Source organism: Lissotriton helveticus, chromosome 3_1, assembly GCF_964261635.1.
Source record: "Lissotriton helveticus chromosome 3_1, aLisHel1.1, whole genome shotgun sequence".
Taxonomy (NCBI): Eukaryota; Metazoa; Chordata; class Amphibia; order Caudata; family Salamandridae; genus Lissotriton; species Lissotriton helveticus.
Window position 1 is genome coordinate 656,582,222 of NC_136061.1, and position 21,406 is coordinate 656,603,627.

Below are 21,406 nucleotides of genomic sequence, written 5' to 3' on the forward strand. Positions count from 1 at the left end.
ACAGACGAGCAGCCCTGTGGCAGAGGGCTCGCGCGCACTGGGCGCTTTACCTTGATTTTAAAATTCCTCATCCTCTGCCGACTGAAGAGCAGCCTTTGTCACGCTGACTGCTAGCGTTTGACGCCATTATTTACTTTTTTAATCCACTCCTCCCGCCCTGTTGGCTCCTCCCACCTCCTGCGTCACGCGCCTATTTAGGCCACGCCCCCTTTCTTCTCGAGGTGAACAGACGAGCAGCCCTGTGGCAGAGGGCTCGCGCGCGCTGGCCGCTTTACCTTGATTTTAAAATTCCTCATCCTCTGCCGACTGAAGAGCAGCCTTTGTCACGCTGACTGCTAGCGTTTGACGCCATTATTTACTTTTTTAATCCACTCCTCCCGCCCTGTTGGCTCCTCCCACCTCCTGCGTCACGCGCCTATTTAGGCCACGCCCCCTTTCTTCTCGAGGTGAACAGACGAGCAGCCCTGTGGCAGAGGGCTCGCGCGCGCTGGGCGCTTTACCTTGATTTTAAAATTCCTCATCCTCTGCCGACTGAAGAGCAGCCTTTGTCACGCTGACTGCTAGCGTTTGACGCCATTATTTACTTTTTTAATCCACTCCTCCCGCCCTGTTGGCTCCTCCCACCTCCTGCGTCACGTGCCTATTTAAACGTCCCCTATGCGGCCGCGCAGCGGACGAGCGCAGCGGGCGCGCCGGCGGCGCGCCGGAGTCGCACCAGAGTCAAGCCCGTCTGCGCCCGTCCGCGGCCGTACGGGCCCAGGGGCCAGGGATGTTGCTACTGCTATCTCCTATTCTTCTCCCGCCCTCATGCACCTTCGTGCCGCCGCCTGTCCCCTATCGTTAGACACTTGGACACGGATCACCTCACTAGGAATCGCTGGTGACCTACCCCCCCACCTCGGCCCGCTCACCCTTCCTATTCCCCCTATTACCCCTGAGTCACAGATCTGTTTACTTTACTTAAACACTCGTTCTTTAGTCAGGCATCAAACTGACATTTTCCACCTACTCCTGACTGAAAGGCCTGATGTTCTCCTACTCTCTGAGACCTGGCTCACGGACGACTCCCTTCCGGACATATTGGCAGCGCTACCTCCTGACTACTATCTGCTTAACACCAACCGCCAAGGGGGCCGCCCTGGAGGGGGGGTCGCAGCGGTAATTCGTAAGGACATCCAGGCTATCGCTTCCTCCTCTATGACTCTCCCTGATGTGGACAACCTAGTTTTCAGCCTTGGGACCAAGGTAGGCGCAGTCACCTTTATGGTACTCTACCGCCCCCCTCAGCCCATGCCCTCTTTCCCTGCATCTTTTATCGAACAGCTTGCCAGCCTAGCTATTTCTTCCCCACGTATAGCTATTGTCGGGGATTTTAATTACTGGTTTCAGCATAAGGACGCTGGTCCCCATGCCTCCGATCTGTTCGAAGGTCTTTCGAGCCTGAACTTCAGCCAACTGGTGACTTCTCCCACTCACAGTGGTGGTCACATACTGGACCATATCTGGGTCCATGGGGTGAAGCCCTCCCACCCGCTCACCATGCCTTGTGTGTGGTCTGACCACTTCCTTATCGACACCACCATTTCGGTGGCTGGTCAGATTAGGACTTCACCGCGGGAGGGTGGCATGGCCCGTAAGTGGAAGGCTGTCGATCCCTCCAAATTGCTATCCCACCTGTCTCACACACGCCCCCCTACCCTCAATAATCCTGACATTGACGAGCTAGATGGCCAAGTTTGCAACTGGCTCGTGTCAGCTAGCGACATCTTTGCCCCTCTAACCAAGTTCCCTCGATCCCGTCACAGTAATTCACATAAATGGTTCACTCCCCATCTCAAAGCCCTGCAGCTGGAACTCCGCCAATCTGAACGCAGATGGAGAAGAGATTACTGCTTGTTAAGCAGAGATACTTATGTGGCAGCCCGCAATAAGTATAAATCTGCCATCTCTGCAGCAAAAAAAGCCTACGTCTCAGAGAGAATCTTACTAGCCCCCTGCAAGTCGAAGGAGATCTTCAGAGCTCTGGACGAATTTACATCCGATTCCAGAACGCTTCTGTCCCAGGCCCCTACTCAGGAATCCTGTAATGCACTCAGCACCTTCTTCCTACAGAAAATTGTTTTGATGAAGGACGCCATCCCGGTCACCTCACTGGGCGCTGACTCTGCTACTTCCCCTCATAATGCTCTTTCTATTACTCAGCTCCCCCCCTTAGATCCCACATCCCTAGCCAGCCTGGCCGTTCGCATTAAGTCTGGTTCTCCTGACGACCACTGTCCACCTTCTATACTACGGGACATCTGCCATTCCCTACCCGACTGCATCCTTCCTTTGCTTAACCTCTCTCTCCTCTCCGGGACGGTACCCAGCTCCTTCAAGGAGGCCGTTCTAGTGCCTCTGTTGAAGAAGCCTGGAGCAGATCCGTCCGTCCCGGCGAACTATCGTCCTATCTCTCTTCTACCTTTTCTTTCTAAAATCTTAGAAGCCCATGTCACTGCCTGTCTCTCGAGGTTCATCGAGTGTTCCAACTTCCTCGAAGCCAACCAGGCCGGTTTCCGTCCCGGCCATTCCACGGAGACTGTGATCCTGGCCGTCTTGGACACCTTGAGAGACGGTGCCGACAAGGGTACCTCCCAGGCCTTGGTATTATTAGACCTGTCGGCCGCCTTCGACACGGTGGACCATAACATCCTTCTCCACCGTGTCGAACAGGCCGGCATCCAGGGCCTGGCGCTGGCATGGGTTAAATCCTTTCTTACTGGGAGATCCCAGACACTCAGCCTAGGTACATTTAGGGCCCCCAGGGAACATCTGCCTTGTGGGGTCCCCCAGGGCTCTTCTTTATCTCCCCTTCTCTTTAATCTCTACCTTCGCCCTCTTCTTTTCTCTCTGAGGCAGTGGGACGTCACCGTTTTTAATTACGCGGACGACCTACAACTCATCTTCTCTCTAAACTCTCCCTCTGCTATTCCCACCTTCCAGGCAGTCATGTCCCACATCTTTCAGTGGATGTGCCAGAACCAGCTTAAACTGAACCCAGGAAAGACGGAGCTCCTCCTGCCGGGCAAGAGCGCCGTCCACTGGGGCCCACATTTCTGGCCGGCAGAGCTTGGCTCCCCTCCCACCCCGGTGGCCTCGGTGAAAAGTCTCGGGGTCACTATTGACGCTGGGCTCTCTCTCGGGCCGCAGGTGGGGACGGTGGTCTCCTCCTGCATGTTCCAGCTACGCAGGATTAGGAAGGTGGCCTACCTCCTCACCCCCGACGCCCTGCTGCAAGTCATCATGGCCCTCGTTCTGTCCCGCCTGGATTTTTCGAATTCCATCTACTATGGTTTGCCCAAATGTTCCATCTACAGGTTGCAAATCATTCAAAACCAGGCGGCGAGACTGGCCCTCGGGATACCGAAGTGGCAATCTGCCAAACCCCTCCTCATCAAACTGCATTGGCTCCCTGTCAGCCTCAGGGCTGCCTTCAAGCTTGGTTGCCTTATCTTTAAGTCTCTCTCTGGCTCTTGCCCCGCTTTCCTGAAATCCCTCATTCGACCCTACTGTCCTTCACGCAATCTCAGATCACTTCATTTACATCTCTTGGTGGTCCCCTCCTTCAAACTCTGTAGATCTGGTGGTCGAAGATTCGCCTTCCTCGGCCCCAAATTCTGGAATTCTCTCCCCCTCCCAGTTAGGATCTCTGGCACTCTCATCCAATTTCGCAAATCACTAAAAACCTGGCTCTTTCCACAAACTAGCTAAACTCCCTCTGCTTCTTCTTAGCACCTTATCAGCGCCATGATACCCACGGTGACAGTGCGCTTTACAAGCACCCCCTTAACATAACATAACATAACATACTCAAAGGTATTGGATCAATGCAGAGCACCATTTAAATGATGATGTGGTCTGAAGCGAGGGCATCCATGCTCTCAGGACATTGAGATTCAGGGTGTCTGATTTATGCATTCTGAATTTAAATCCTGACACCAAGCAGAATTTCTGTAGCACTTCGGACAGACGCTGTAGAGATTTGGTCAGTTCTGAAAAGGAGAGTAATACATCATATGCACGTGGAATCAACTTAAACCCATCTGCCCCCTATTTTAAGTTGTTTTTATATCCGACACCACCCTCACTCTGTGCAAGCGGCTCGAATCAACCCAGCCTCAATCCCTGTTCCATTTCAATCCCTCATGGGTCTTTGACATTTGTTCTCATCTTGGCTTATGGTGCTGCTTATCTGACTAGGCCCATATATATGAAGTGGTGGCCTCAACTAGAGGATCACAAGACTTCCATGAGAAAGCAATAACAAATTCCACTGGATCCTTTCTCAGCCTCCAGTGATAGTAGCAGAACACTTTGGCATCTTATATTGACTACTGGATGTATCACTTTCTTTGTGTGATCACCTGCCTATCCGTTTGCTGTGAACCCTTCTTGGTTCGCGTGAGTCAGCTAGTGCATCAAATTATGTAAGTGAGGGTCAGGATCTTAGCAAAATGTTTTACGTTAATGTTCAACAGAAATGAGGTGGTAAGGGCCACAATTTTCAGGGTCTCTGCCTGCTTCAGCGTCTTCTACCATCATTGGTGCCTTCTCAGTCTATGCAAACTGGGTACAACATCTGGTCCTAACACCCAACACTTGTTGTAACAGGAAGGAGGAATACATTCGGCCTTGAAGCCTTGTTGGGTTGTAAACATTTGATTGTTTAATTGACCTCTTCTGGGGGGGTCTGGATATGGAGGTCTACCCTTTGTTCCTCAGTTAAAGAGATTTGTTCTACTCCTCTAACATTATCTTTCACCTCATAGTCATATTTACAGTTTTTTTGGCTCATGGCCACTGATTATATAAATTAAAAGCATCTAACTTATCAAGTTTTCATACATGTGTAATGTCATTCTCTCTCTTGTCATTTGATTGTGCCTTATACCTCCTAAATTGTATCACTAACATTCAGCCTTTAATCCTCCTCGTGACATTTTTGATTGACCGTGGCAAGCTTATATGTTTCTCTATTGAGGTCCATGAGCCATTTATGGCCCTGTAAACATTGTACCCTGCGCCACACCTTTTGAGATGGGGCTTCTTTATGGTCAGTTCCGAAGCCTGGAGTGCATTCTGGAGTTCTACATAACATCTTTTTTTAGCTGGTCTGACCCACTGATCAAAGCTTTAAGAGAGTCCCACTCCATGTGGATGCTACATTCCCCTTATCATTAGGAAGATATTCCTTGATTTGATAATGAATTGCCCATTTAGATGTAAGATCTTAGAGAAAGTAGACATTATGGATCCATACTTGATCTTTCTTTGGATCTGCCGCCTCCCATATGAAGGAGCAAAGGATTGGGCCATGATTCACTGGCATAAGGCTGGCTCCATGAAGATCATACCTTTCCTTGCATATGATCAGTGAGACGTGGAGCAGTGTGAATAATCAACTGACACAGGATGCTACCACCTCCCGACACTGATTCCAGAACTGCTAACGATTCTCAGCCTTCCAACAGGGAGAGCTACTGAACCTCCATGACTCTCGCCCAATTGAACTTTTGCCATATTTACTAGCAGTTCCAGTTGCCACTCCCCCTACCACAAGTGTACCTTTGCTCCTATTTATCAGCACAATCTACCTTTAAGAAAATCCTGCCCATTTTTATTAGCTAAACTGCTGGTAGTTAGACTGATCTCACTCTAAAAAGCCAATCCAGGCATAGCCAGCATCTCTCCTTATCTACAAAGGTTTCCATCAGTAAGCACCCAACATGAGGGACAATTACTATGCTTACCCACCACCTTTTTTTAGTCAGCTGTTGCAAAGTACAGTGTGGAGAAAGAATGAGATCTAAGTCACCATGTGTCTTGTCTTGTAAGTGAGTCTCCTTGATAAAGCAGGTGTCACCCTTTAAGCACCTATGGGCCGAAAGGATCTTTAACCTTTTGCTAGGCAGTTCAACTCCCTTACATTGGGGTAGATACACGTCGTTTTTCTATCCATGAATGTGGTTGAGGGAGACCTGTTGCCAACGGGATCCCCTAGAGCTTACGATTGAATGAAAGCATCATGGTCCTTTAGGTATTTAATAACCTTCACGAGCCTGAACCAATGCCCTCCAACACACCCATCCCTGAAGAGAACTTCCAAAATGGACCCCACATAGCCCCCGCCATGCCCATAGTAAATAAAAGTACCTCGTCCTCCTGGAAAATCCCACTAACCCAGGTTGAATATCAACTAACACACTGACAAGTTCCCCCAATCTTTCCCAGCCAGGTGTGGGTCCAAGAGAGGCACTGCCGCCCCAAGCCAACTCCTGGCGATCTGGTATTGACATCTCTCGAGGCCCACAGACACACTGCTGCCCCTCTTTGTGGGAAGTGATCAGTTTCACAGTTAGTCATAAATAGCCTTTCTCTTTTTTTAAAGTCAATTGCAGTCGGTTTCATTCTCTTCTGTTTTTTCAAGACTTTTCTCCACTTTGCTCTCTGAGTCTATGGTGCTGGTCTGCAAGAGAAGAATCAGGTATTCCTCTGTATTTTGCCTCTCTCCCGCCATGGTGAGTATTATTTAGTTTTATTTTAGCTAGGGATTACATCTGATAATCCTCTCCTTGGAACTGGAAGAATAGGTGGAATGGATGGTCCCACGACTAGCCACACCATGTGATTTAAGGAAATGTGTAGCCGGATGAAATGGACCTTCTCCTCTGTAGTATGATTGGTTGGCTGACAGATCACGCCATGAGGAGAAAGAAGGACCTTTGAAAGCCAAGTCACTATTTTTCTGGCTGACGCCATTATTCTCTTCATCTATGGAAAGTGCTGTACTATTACCACTATCTATGGTGTTCTAATCTGCTGAGAGGCAGATACCGCAGCTCACTGGCTCCTGTCAAGCTCAATATCATCTCTCTCACCTGACTGGAGTATTGATCTGAGCAGCCTACGAACATAACCCTCAAGGTCCTTTCTTTTGGCTCCACTGCTCCCCCTTCGGATTCTGATTTTGTGGCATCAGTGATTCGCTAGGCCCACTATATGCCCCTGGAGAATTATTTGTTATTCCTTCAGAACAGTGAATTCAGGTCTCAAGAATTCCTTGTTCGTCTACTCAGCCACCACGCGATTCTTCCAGGGAAAAGACCTGTTCATCCAGAGAATTTCGGTCTTTCTTCGCGTCCTGCAATTCTTAATGTAATGCCCCTTCAGGGAGAAGAAATCATCCTGCAGACCATCTAAAAGTTTCCTCCATGAGTTTCCTCATTAAAGAAGCATCACTGTCCCTATTGACCATAGATGATGGATCTGCAGGGCAAGAGTCTGTTTATTCTTTTGTTGGGCATCTGTCTTCTGTAAAGTTGACTTGGAAAGGAGTTCTTTGACTGGTTGATCTCTCTTTCCTTTATAAGACACCACAGTTATTCCCTACTCAGAGACTGAAAAAGTTTAACTGAGCAGGACCTTTCCTTTTGCACCTGCATCTGCCCTGCATTCATTTGGCCACCTGGCTCCAAGTACCAACATAGAGCCTCCTGCAGCAATGGCACTCACCAGCTGGGGCGAAGCTAACAGTTGCTATTTCATTATGGACTCCCACTGGTGAACGCTCATCCCTGGGAGACAAGAGTCCCACTCAAAACCACGTCTCTTGCTTGTTGGGCAGCAGTGCGTCTCTGTCTGTATCTTGGCTTTATGGTCTAGGTAGAGGTCACGCAGCTCCTCTTTGCTCACTGCTCCACTGGTGGACCAGCGCTATTCCAGTGGCCTCTTCTTCAATGCATTTTGCCACAGTCTTCACAAACACTATTTGGAAGTGTCAGTCATGTCTGTGAGCGCTCTGTGCTCATCATCGATGGACTCTGTCTGCTGTCCTGATGGTAAATCCTCTTTGATTCAGTCTCTACTAGGCTCTGTGGTCACTCTCTCAGGAACAAAATTGACATCCAGGCTCCAGCAAACTTTGCAACTTCTACTAGACTGCCCCTGTGTAGCACCACCTTCCTGTTTCTCATCTCCTAAGTCTGCCAGGCGCACCTTGTTGTCAGCCTGTGCTCCACAAGACACTTCCCAGCTGCTTGTCCCAGAGACTTCACCCTTAAACCCTCTGGGGTCCTCTAGGATCTCCTGCTGGTCTCCTTTTTCATGGTGGTGTCCACTGTGTGTCCCTCTACCAGACCACTTCATGATCATTCTTCCACCAGCCTCTGTCCACCTGGAGCCCTCAGTGCTTGGCTTGGAGTACCTCTGTGCTCTACTGCTTTTGTTGCAGATGCCATCGTATACCCCTGATTGTCAGCAGAAGCCTGCTTGCCGTCTGCAGTGTCCCCACTGCCTCTTGACTTGAGGGTCTCCACTGTGGCTGCCACATCCCCGCATTTCTCACTTTCCTGTTAGTCCTAAGATCTCCAGGCTGTGCCTGGTGATCGGGGATAGGCGGATAGGAGAAAACAATGGGGGAATGGGAGAAAACAATGGGCGGATGGGAGAAAACAATGGACGGATGGGAGAAAACAATGTTCTTCTCGTCCAGTCATGCCTTCTGTCAACACGGTTTTAGTTAAATTATCCATCACTATTGAATTTCTTCATTTTGCCGATCTTCATTTTTAGGTTTCACCTACGGACAACTTTTAGCTGTCTGTTGTCCAAAGACCTACTGTGGATCATACCAAAAACATACAGTGGTCTTAGAGCCAACCCACTGCTTACCATTGGTTGCCTTTCTTTTAACTCTCATTGCTATACTTCTTATCCAATGGCTTTCCTTCCTTCTCTTTGTTTCTGCCCCTTCCCTGGAACATATCCTCTTTACCATCCTTTTGATTGGAGACTTATATTCTTGCACTGTTCACATTCTGGGAACTACTTTTTTTCTTTTTCATTCAGCACTCCATGCGACTGATTGTTTTCTTGCTCTCTGCAGTGGCGTAGCTAGCACTTCCGCTGCCCGTGACAGTCTCCCTGTTTGCCGCCCCGCTGCCGCATCAAAGAGTGGGGGGAGGGGATGCTGGCGAGAGTTTTAGGTCTCGCCTGGCGTTAGCAGCGCACATGCGCTGCTCTCGCCTTTTGGAATCTAAACGATTTCAGTAGCGGGCTTTAAGCCACGCCCTTCTTTTCAATTGGCTCACGGCCTTGTTTATGTTAAACGACGGTGCGTGATTGGCAACCAGGGATTTTAGTTTCCGCATTGTCCACTTCTAGGACGGCCCATTTCGACTGGCCGACGCCATGTTTGTTACTGTGACATATGAGGGCTTCTAACTGGCCACCTGTTCGCTTTCCGTTCACGTTTACTGGTGCTAATTGGGCTGTTACAAACATTTGCATTGCAACGTTGTGGACGGCATAAATGGTAGGTGGTACAGTATTGTGTTACGCTTCACAAATAATGTTTAGTGAATGAATTATTTCTATACGTTTCGGGCCTTTTGGAATACGTTAATGGGGCTTCCATTAATTCAGGTTCTGAAAAGTTATGGACACACGTGCTGAGCTTGAGGGCAGTGTAAGCGATCTTAGCCCGTGAAAGCGTGTGAGAAGCGCACTGTTTTCCCTGCAGCGCGTACACTTCCCTTGTGGGTTCTGAACAATGAGAGAGGAGAACTGAGGTGGAAGAAGTGCTCTCCCTCTCCCTGGCGGCTGCTGTGCTAATGAGCCCGTCTTGTGTGCCGGCTGGCATGAGTGAAGAGTGGCTCTGTGGCAGCCATCCTGCTGCCCTGAAATTGCGGTGTCTCCCCCCTCCCCCGTAGAGACCAGGATGCGGGGGCTTGGGAGGGATGGGGGTTCCGACCTATGTGCTTTGTGCCTCCATTAGCCACTACAGGGCCGGCCCTGCTTCTCCAGTGAGGGAGAGCCGGCAGCAACATGGAGGGCCACAGCCCAGAGAGGAGCCCTGCGTGCTACGTGTGGTGACCAGGGCAGAGGAGGAAGGGTAGGGCGATTCCCGCTCAGGCCCCAGTGATTTTGAAGTGGGGCTGAGCTTCACAGCGTACGTAGCAGTTGCAAAGCTGGGTCACGGGCAGCTGCTTAGTGTGAGGAGACCTAGGGTGGTCCTCCCTTGTGACGGGCATGTATGCCCTTTCGTCCAGATCCATACCTTGAGAGTGCATTCCCTCAATGGTGGCCACCTCTCCTAGGTCTGCTGCAGCTGCATAGCGCGTTCACGGGCAGCTGCATTTTTCTAAAGTTACACTCGCGGGGGAGCTACGCGTGCCTGTGGGGGCCTTAATTGGAGGCTGCCACTTGGGCTTGACTTCAAAGCTACCAAGGGGGTGAGCAGGGGTTATCGTGGGTTTGTAACTCCCTTACCCCGACTAGAGTGGTGGGTTATGCCCGGCTGAGATACATATCTTAGCCAGCACAGGATCGAGGGTTGGGCCCAGCAAAATGGTATCCTTATATGCAGAGATATCGTTCATTTAACACAGTTAACACATACAATTCAAACAACATAAAAACGCAACATATCAAAAACAAACTAAAAATCAATGCTATTTACAAAACAAATTGTTTTAACTTTAACAAAGGGCGAGACCTATTGCATTTCCAATGCTTGTTCCCATTTGCAGCGGTCGATTGAAGAGCGGGGGGGGGGGGGGGGTTCGGTGGCGACTGCCGCCTGGACACGGCAGGTAATAAGAGCGGGGGAGGCTGCCGCCCCCAAAATTCATGCCACCCAGGGCGGACTGACCCCCCCACCCTCTTGCTACGCCACTGGCTCTCTGCCTCATGTGCTGCATGCCTCTACCCAAAAGATAGATTGATAATATTGAATTCAGTGTATAGTTTGAAATGCCTTAAGATATAATTCGTTTCCTCCAGTATTTTGATGTTTTTCTTTTACTTGTATTAAATAGTGCTTTACAAAGAAGCATTGTCACTGCCAATACCGTGGGACTCGTATTTACATGGCTCCCTCCTACCCACCTCAATGGAGCTGGCGATGTTGAGGGTTTCTTCCATGCCTGGGATTTCCAGCTGGATCACGCGCAGGTCTTTGCACTTCAGGGAGATGGTCCCGGAGGAGCTCGAGCTTCCAAGCCTGTGGGGACAGTGAAATGTGTGAGGCTGAGAGCAGCGTCGACACCAGGAGGACACAAAACAATGCAAAGAGTGCAAAGGGGAGAGCAGCGGAAGCACACACATAGGGACCCCCTGTACTCCAGGGTGTCATATAATAAAAGACAATGTTGCCTCAGCATTCGTCAGAAGATTTGAGTTTTCTAGAGGAAGACAAATTCCATCAAAGACCATTAATGTTCTGATGTCAAAAAAATGTGAACATGTCAGTCAATTAGTTCCAGTGCATATCCTCGCACCTTAGTTTTTTATTTGTAAAAACAATTAATAATAACAATAATAAGTGCCAGGCTAAGTTTCTGGAAGCCACTGTGGCTGGCCTAAGCCAGAGCTGCCTAAATGCCAGTGTCAGGACTACCTACTACCATCCCACTCAGGGCTGTAGATTTGCTCTGTTTACAAAGAAAGCCAGGAAGCACCATGTGGAGCTCTGGCATAAATAAGTGCCAGTATTTAGGGATAAGTGCCGAAACTGAGCACCGGCAAACACCAGCACAAATTAAGCAGTTGATTACAGATTCCTGACTGCTCGCCACAGAGGATTTTGGGGCTTGCGCTGTTTTGCATCGCACCATATTACTGATGCTCGACGGATTTGATCTATCTCATGCATCATTCTGTCAATATGGACCGTTTCCAAAAATATGGTTGGCGAGAAGAACTAGCCCATACTTGTCCACACAACGGTTACTGATTGTTAACAAACAATTCAAATTATTTGCTTATAAAACTGTAACTCCTCCATGTGATTGTGTTTTAATTGTATTTGTTTAACATCCTTTTCACTATTGCACTTGATCACAGCCTCGTTATCATTACCACTTGTTTACTTTTGTGGTTCAGATTAAATACTTTATGCATATTTTGCTCATCCAGCTCCTTTTTTTGATTTTGGCATGTTTTTAAGATTGGAATAATAATTGTGTTTGATGGTATTTGCCTTGCCTTGTAATAGATAAATTCGAATGATAGATAAATGCGGGGGGAACACTATATTTCATCATTGGAGCGATTAGCGCCAGTGGAGCCAAAACGAGTCTTTGCACACGAGCATCTCTTGGGGTGAACACAGTGAGACGAGCAAGGGTGGCAGCATTACTACAAACAGGGGAACCCAAGCAGTGCCATTTAAAGGCACCGCAAACAGCAAAGGCGGGAGGAGAAACACAATGCAACTGAGACCTCTGCGGGGTGAACAAATACAGTGGAACGTGCTAGTGTGAGAGTAGCTCCACCACAGGGCACACACAATAGTGCCCACGTGCAATATGAGAACACTGCCTCAGCAGGATCAACACAAAGTGTGCCACGTGCAAGAGTGAGAGTAGCACCACCACAGGGCAAACACAAAACGTATGACAGGTGCAAGGGTGAAAGTAGGTCCACCACAGGGCAAACACAAACAGTGTAACACACGCAAGCGTGAAAGTAGCACCACCTCAGGACAAACACAAACAGTGTAACACATGCAAACGTGAAAGCAGCACCACCACAGGGCAAACACAAACAGTGTAACACATGCAAGCGTGAAAGTAGCAACACCACAGGGCAAACACAAACAGTGTAACACGTGCAAGCGTGAAAGTAGCACCACCACAGGGCAAACACAAACAGTGTAACACATGCAAGCGTGAAAGTAGGACCACCACAGGGCAAACACAAACAGTGTAACACACGCAAGCGTGAAAGTAGGACCACCACAGGGCAAACACATACAGTGTGACACGAGCAAGCGTGAAAGTAGCAACACCACAGGGCAAACACAAACAGTGTAACACATGCAAGCGTGAAAGTAGGACCACCACAGGGCAAACACAAACAGTGTAACACGCGCAAGCATGAAAGTAGGACCACCACAGGGCAAACACAAACAGTGTGACACGAGCAAGCATGAAAGTAGCAACACCACAGGGCAAACACAAACAGTGTAACACATGCAAGCGTGAAAGTAGGACCACCACAGGGCAAACACAAACAGTGTAACACACGCAAGCGTGAAAGTAGGACCACCACAGGGCAAACACAAACAGTGTGACACGAGCAAGCGTGAAAGTAGCAACACCACAGGGCAAACACAAAGAGTGTAACACATACAAGCGTGAAAGTAGGACCACCACAGGGCACACACAAACTGCGTGACACGTGCAAGCATGAAAGTAGGACCACCACAGGGAAAACACAAACAGTGTGACACGAGCAAGCGTGAAAGTAGCACCACCACAGGGCAAACACAAACAGTGTAACACATGCAAGTGTGAAAGTAGCAACACCACAGGTCAAACACAAACAGTGTTAACACATGCAAGCGTGAAAGTAGGACCACCACAGGGCAAACACAAACAGTGTAGCACGTGCAAGCGTGAAAGTAGCACCACCTCAGGACAAACACAAACAGTGTAACACATGCAAGCGTGAAAGTAGCACCACCACAGGGCAAACACAAACAGTGTGACACGTGCAAGCGTGAAAGTAGCACCACCACAGGGCAAACACAAACAGTGTAACACATGCAAGCGTGAAAGTAGCACCACCACAGGGCATAACTGCGTGACAAGTGCAAGGGCAACAGCAGCACCACCGCAGGCTGAACACACACATTGTAGCACATGCAATGTTAGGATAGCAACTTCTCGGGTTGAGCGCAAAGAGTGCGACTTGTACAAGGGAGGGAGCACCACCTACTCACACTGAGCATAAATAGTGCTACAAGTGCAAGGAGAGAGCAGCAGAAACAGTGAGAAATGTGAAAGCAGCAGCAGCACCCCAGGCAAACTCAAACTGTCAATGGAAAGCAGCTCGTCCTCAAGCTGAACACAACCGTGCAAAGCATGCACAAGTGAAACCACCACCATCACAACACGCACAAACTAGGCAACATTTACAAGAGTGAGAGGCAGAACTTTCTAAAAACAGATCTGAGACTCTCTAGACTGAGTTCTCAGTGTAAACAAGTGTGCACAGTGCGTAACACACGAAGGCTTGTGAGTGACACTGCGAATGCTACACCTCTATACGTATGTCTGTGCTCTTAGTGCCACTGTGTACTCACCATTGCCTTGAAAAACAAGCATTTGCAATGCAATAGGTCTCGCATTATTTAAGTTTGAGCTATTATTATTGTAAATGGCAATGTTTTTTGCTTTATGCTATAGTTTTCTTATGTACATAAAAAGCTACATATAAAGTATTTGTTGTTAAAATTATTTATGCAGTATTTAAATTTGTTTGCATAAAAGAATTTTTTTTTGCAGTAGTTACATTTTGTTTTTATAAAAAGGGACATATAAAATATGTTGCATATTGACATATAATGATGCAGCCCACCTATGACTTATGCAGCAGCAAAATGGCGTCTTCTGCATGATTATAGCCCCTCCCCTCCACATAATTCATCACTTGCCAAATAATGTATCACTTGCCACATAATTCATCGCTTGCCACATAATTTATCACTTGCCACATAATTCATGACACATAATTTATCACTTGCCACATAATGTATCACTTGCCACATAATTCATCGCTTGCCACATAATGTATCACTGCCACATAATTCATCGCTTGCCACATAATGTATCACTTGCCACATAATTCATCGCTTGCATCGCTTGCCACATAATGTATCACTTGCCACATAATTCATCGCTTGCCACATAATGTATCACTTGCCACATAATTCATGACACATAATTTATCACTTGCCACATAATTTATCACTAGCAAAATAATTTATCACTTGCCACATAATGTATCACTTGCCACATAATTCATCGCTTGCCACATAATTTATCACTGCAGGCACAGCCGCACAGTGCTAACACGGGACTTTAAATTGCCAAAACTAAGTCCGCGTTTGTGTGCACTGCATGCAGCAGCAGCCTGCAGTTACCGCAGCTAGTGATTAGTGAAGCAGGTCACACTGTCACAGAGGCTGCCGCATAGCTGCCAAGGTTTCAGAGTGCTGTGTGTGACATTTTCATAATTTCAGTGTAATTATGAGTGCCATTTGAAAGACTTTGAGTGACACTTTCTTGCGAGCCAAATCAAGCAATGAAGATAAGATAAAACATATAAATATCAGAAAGTACACCCGTCTGAGCAACGAGAAACTTTAATACCTTAACTGCTGCAAAGTACCAGAAATGGAACGGCACTAACATAGTGCCCTTATAATCTGAAGTGGCATTTGAGCTCCATTGCACTGACTGGTGATTGCTTGCCTATGATGCAATTTAGAGGAAGACTGCAAACAGCAGAAAACCGTCATGTAGAGATGGCAGGTAATGGAACATCCACCAAAAACTGATGGCTACAAAATCTGTCTTACCTCTCAGCACCCCCCAGTCCCGCCCCTCCTCATTCAGAGGTTGGGTACCGTACATCGGTGTGTTCGATCATGATTGTGAATTGTGGAGTAGCTCCATCGTCACTGAAGCCTAGCAGGAGTGGTGTGGGGCATCAGCTGCTAGCCTGCTACAATTTGGTATGGCATTACGTAAGAAGGCAAAACAAATCTGTTGTTTTTTTCTGCATACACGATGCAGAACATGGTGGTGCTGGTCATGGAAAAATGATCAGTGGCTGCTGACTTTGGCACTGGGAGCCAGGTTCCAAACTCGACTAACCGGCCCAAAATATTGTGATTCTGGGAAAATAATTTAATTTCCACGTGCCAAACAGCTAATGAACTTGATCTTGTAATGAAACTGTGGCGCTAGAATAACCCTTCAATTATACCATCGGGTCACCTTCGCGCCATATAAAAAACACTGCAAAAGAAAGCACGCCCTGGGACTAACTTTCCAGTATGTGTGGAACCCTGGCTGAATAGTGGACTGAATAAGGCCCTGCCCTGCCTGAAACCTCCTTCGCACTATTTGTCTTGTGAAAAACCCGGGTGGCACAGAACGTTGGGGAACACTGAAAAATGTAAATTAAGTACTCACGTAGTTTGAGAGGTGAAGTAAAACTGCACGCAGCTTCAGGGTCAGCGATACCAGGTCCTCGACGCTCCAGTAGCTTGTCTGAATGAGGGCGTATTTAGTTTATAATTTTGAAATAGTAAGGGCGGCTGCAATAATTCGGCGGGGAGTAAATTAACAACTGAGCAACAGGCAAGGCGATAGCCCGGGTCAGTGCGAGGTGCCTGCAGCAGTATTGTGAACGGCGCCATGATTCAATTTGCGGCGCCACCAGCAAAACGGCCAGCAGTGAGGGGCGGCACCTTCCTCAAACTCCGCGCTCCAGCAGCAGGATGTGCTGCAAAGTGCAAGCACAACCTGACTGGGCCCGGCATTCTAGTCTTTGGTTCATGACGTCAGGCGTCAGAGCCGTGCCGCGGGTGAATGTTCCCGCAGCCCGGCTCGAACAGGAAGCCAGGCAACCTGTGTTGGGACGGGGGCGGGGCCGCAAAAAGACAGGAAGCAGACGGGAGCCTACCCCGCGCTCCTGTGCCCGTCAGCCGGAAGATTGCCGGAAGATTTGCCTCGTGGAGAGCCCCGCCTGCTACTAGGATGACCCGCTGCCTGCCGAAGGAGAGAGGGAAGGAGAGAGGGACACACTAAAAGAACTCGGTGAGTGGGGTGTGAGGGGGGGAGCGGACATGTGCGCGCGCGCGCGTGTGTGTCTGTCTGTGTGCCTGTGTGTGCGTGTGTGCCTGCGCGTGTGTCTGTGTGTGTGTATGTATGCATGCATGCGTGCGTGTGTAAAAAAATCCGATGACTGGTGGGGGGGGGGTTGCAAAGTGAAAGTAAGCAGCGCGTGTGTATGTGCGCATGCGTGAGTGCTGTGTATGCGTGTGCCTGTGATGTGCGCATGCGTGAATGTTGGTGCGCGTGCAAGCAGCTGAATCCAGCCGGGGAGAAGCGCGTGACAGATTTTTGTCCCTCATTCCCCCGTGTCAGCTCGCTATAGTCTCCGACCCTGGACTGACGCATCCTTCGGATGCTATTCCAGGGCGAGACCTAAAGAGCATGTGATGTGCATACTCCTCCAATCACCAGGAACCTCTTAGCCTGTAGGTGGCAGCGTCTGGCGAGCACTGGCATGCCTGTATGTTAGTATCTGTATCACCATGAACACATACATGCATGCAACTCGCGTCTATACTATAGACCTTGGAGGCAATTAACGCACTTTCGAAAGTCCACATTATTTCCTGACTCTGACCTGTTTCCGGTGTTTCGGATGGATGCCCCTTCATGGTTAGCCATTTTATTGGAGTAAAACAATGTCAACCACCAGACGTTCCTGTTGGATCATGTCCTTCAAATCTATGTTTTTAGCATAAAAGGCATCAAGGCCCAGCTGTCAAAGTGCATAAAGGAAAGTATGGGAACTGTGATCCTGAGGACAATAAAGGCACGGACACCGAGTGTGGCGGCAGAGACGTGGCTAAAAAGAAATAGACTGTGACTTTTTTCTGACCCTACACTGCAGGTAAGTGCATATAGAATAAAATGCACATACTTTAAATGAAAAATAAATTGATCTAAAATGTATCTGTGAAAAATGCATTTTTATGGTAGGACAGTTCAGTTGGTTTATGCGCTCACTTCAGATGTTTGCGTGTAATCAGATGGTCACTGATTTTAATCCTGGTCGTTGCGCTGGGAAAATTGTGACATGTATTTATAGTGCTAAGAGGTCCTAGCCTGGGACAGAAATTATAGTAAATGGTTCGTTAGATTTAAAAACATATAAACACAATATAATATAAGTTGCACACAGTGTAAAATAGGCTGTCGCAAAAAATGCATAGAGAGTTTATTTAAAAGTTTACAGTGCTTTAAAAAGTTACGTTTTTAGTAATGATTGTACCTAGTGCAAACCTTTTTTACAGGTTCCTAATAAAAGGACACATTTCAGATTCTGCAGCAAATCAGTTGTTCAGAAACGTTTGTTTTTTAATTAAAGAGTATAGAACCGGTTTTGATCAAAATAATAAAGCTGGGGAATGTCGTTCCCCTGCACAGGACCAATCGTTTTCAGGAGAAAAAAAATATTGTTAATGTATGAAATCAGGAAGTCATACAACGAAACATGCTCACGAGACATGTCAGTAGTAGTGTTTGATGGTGGTGTACAGTACTTGAGGCACTGTCATCTAGATTCTGTGGGACGTTTGGACATTTTACCATCACAGCATATTATTTTCAGCAGGTATATAAAGAGCATTAGAATAAAGTCCATCCAGAAGGGTCAAGAAACTATTCCATTCATTCCTAAACACACTAGAAGATGTAGAGGTAAGTCTTCAAAAAGTTTTATTCTTCCCAATATAGAAACATCCAGCCCAGTCAACATGTTTTGCTCTTCAACAAGGACTTCATCAGGGAGCACATATTTTTTTAACATTAGTATCACCATGTACGATTTTCAGCCTGCAGGATATATAGGCGGTTACAATATTGCAGATTATTCACTGAAATACCAGTCGTCAGTAAAGGAGTAGACAATCTAGGAAGTAGATACTGATACGGAGTTCTCAGTGTTAATGACCATTAATCTATATATATAAAAACAAATGTATGTCTGTCTGTCTGTCTGTTTGTCCTTTATGCATTACTACACCATTCATCCGATCGCCATGAAACTTTGGGAAGTTGTTGAGTACACTCCCGCGAAGGTTTCTGGCATACATTTTATTTAAATATTGGCTCCCCCAGGGACCTCATAATCTTTTGAATACTGATGTATGCACCAGATGGAAAAACAACAAATCGTGTATCCACAAGCACTCAAATAAATAAATAGAATTAAAACACCATTCATCCGATCGCCATGAAACTTTGGGAAGTTGTTGAGTACACTCCAGCTAAGGTTTCTGCCATAATTTTTTTTAAATATCGGCCCCCCAGTGCCCTCATAATCTTTTGAATACTGATGTACGCACAAGATGGAAAAACAAAAATCGTGTATCCACAACCACTTGAATAAATAAATAGAATTAAAACACCATTTATCCGATCGCCAGGAAACTTTGGGAAATTGTTGAGTACACTCCTGCGAAGGTTTCTGGCATACATTTTTTTTTAAATATCGGCCCCCCAGGGCCCTCATAATCTTTCGAATACTGATGTACGCACCAGACGGAAAAACAAAAAATCGTGTTTTCACAAGCACTCGAATAAATAAATAGAATTAAAACGCCACTTTGAAATGTTTCCGGTGCGACTCGCTTTTGCATTGACCATCAACAAAGCACAAGGACAATCGCTGCAAGTGTGTGGACTAGATTTGGAGAATCCGTGCTTCTCACATGGACAACTGTATGTGGCCAGCTCACGCATCGGAAAACCTTCTGATTTATTCGTGTACAAAAAATATTGTGTATCCACAAGCACTCGAATAAATAAATAGAATTAAAAAGACACCTTCGAATGTTTTCCATATTAAAACGAATAAGTTTCAATAAAAATGACACAATGTAAATGGAATGTTATCATAACAAGTTTCCCTGAATTTCCTTTCTTCTGAGATCGCAGCAACGCGCGACGGGTAAGCTGGTGATCCAATAAAATGTTTTTAAAGACTCACCTCTACGCCTTCTCTTGTGTTTATGGACGAATGGAAGAATTTCTTGACCCATCTAGATGAACTTTCTTATGATTGAACTGTCTTTTTGTTTTTAATATGGATATTAGTATAACACCTCAGTGATTATTTTGGTAGTGCTCCCTATTGCAATGTTTCGTTTACCATACAGGTCTTGTGAGCAGTTGGGTCTTTTTTGGGTGCAGCACTGAATAGAAAAATTTGAGTATTAATACTTGTGCGGTCACAGGTGGCCTATAACTGCTCTGTTTGGTTAAGGTGTAATTTAAAGAGTATTAGAGCTTGGCTACTTGCTTTTGTTCCGCCTGAGTGGAAACATGCAATGATTATTCCACTGTTAACAAAAGGCGGGAGCTGATCCCTCTAAATTATCTAACTTCAGGCCTATCTCTCTGCTACCCGTACTTTCCAAGATCTTGGAAAGACATATTAACAATCAGCTAACTCATCATGTGGAAAGTCTGGGCTTTTTACATTCATAGTTAAACAACACACCAAGGATGCCAAGGGTCTCAAAGAACACTAGGACTACTGAATACTAAATTGTAGTGTGTAGTAAATTCAAAGGAGAGAAAGAGAACAAAAGACAGTGAAATACCTCTGGTAATAGTCTATATAGGCAAACAGCAATGGCAAAATTGCAGAGGAAAGCTAGAAGGACTTCAAGACAAAGCGCCTCTAAGTTGTATAAAACTAAGCGCTCAGAAATAATGAGCAATTTATCATACAAATCTCTTCACGAGTGTGTGTATGTATAACCCACCTCGTGAATGAGAGAAGGACACATGTACAGAGATCTACTACGTGTGTCTCGAAATGTATGTTAAGCAAGCTGGAAGGTGAATCTATTCTTAGCACTCTTGGAAGATGGTGAAGGGTTATTCCGATGTAGAAAATACAGGAAATCTAGAGTGCTGCAGCTCAAAGCAGGAGCAGGTTGTGCCGAGGTGTCTCGCCATAAAAAGGTGAAGAAAAGAGCCCGGATCATGATCACCAACCTGTCCGTCGTTGCCTTGGTCAAACCTCTGAGCCGAGGGGGAGGTGATGGTCATGTCCGTTCGAACAGGATAAAAAGGCTAAATGCGGACCAGAGGGGAACCTGCCAATTATGGTTCATCTGACATATGCGATGGTGATTGGTTCATTCTGAGAACCGGAAACAAAGGAACAAGAATTTCCGCCGCGTCTATTCGAAGTGCCACGGTGGCGGACCAGATGGAAAACGTGCAGCCAAATGTGTCCGTTGATTGGTCCGTTTACAAGACCGGAAACCGGAAATGAAAACCAAGGCAGCCGATTAATGTGACTGCGTCCGTGTATGTTTACGTCCATGACGTTTGTGAAAGGCACAACCTATAGCAGTAATTCGATTGTGAAAAGGTGGAGACTAATGGCTTCTGAGCTTATTATTATGCCTCAAGACACACGTAAAACCAAGAATTCAAGAGGACAATTTGAAATGAAACCGGAAAAGAAACCCCAATAGCCAAAAAGTGTAACTGTGTCCATGTATGTCTGCATCTATAACATTTACGAACAACACAACCTCCGGCTATAATCGATATTAAGAAGATAGAAACTAGCTATTAAGCTTATTCTTGTGCCTAAAGTGAGGCGTCATATTGAAAGTTAGGTAGATAAGTTTGGATGTTTAAAACTGCAAAATCTGTGGCCAGTCAGAGTTACGTGAGCTGCTTATTTGTCAAAGAGCTGATCCCGTCCGACTCAGGAAATTCTTATTTGTATTTGCAATGTATTGTCGGTGGGGGCA

The 21,406-nt window shown here is 46.8% G+C and overlaps 1 protein-coding gene across 12 annotated transcripts in view; it reads right to left on the minus strand.

Annotated features, from left to right (window-relative positions):
- The window catches only part of LOC144822807 (myotubularin-related protein 9-like), a 465,914-nt gene that overhangs the window by 59,185 nt on the left and 385,323 nt on the right, over nucleotides 1-21,406 (minus strand). For all 12 annotated transcript variants that reach the window (XM_078680715.1, XM_078680710.1, XM_078680709.1 and 9 more), the window contains one exon: nucleotides 10,927-11,041. In XM_078680715.1, coding sequence (XP_078536841.1) covers nucleotides 10,927-11,041 — 115 coding nt within the window. The remainder of the gene's footprint in view (nucleotides 1-10,926; nucleotides 11,042-21,406) is intronic.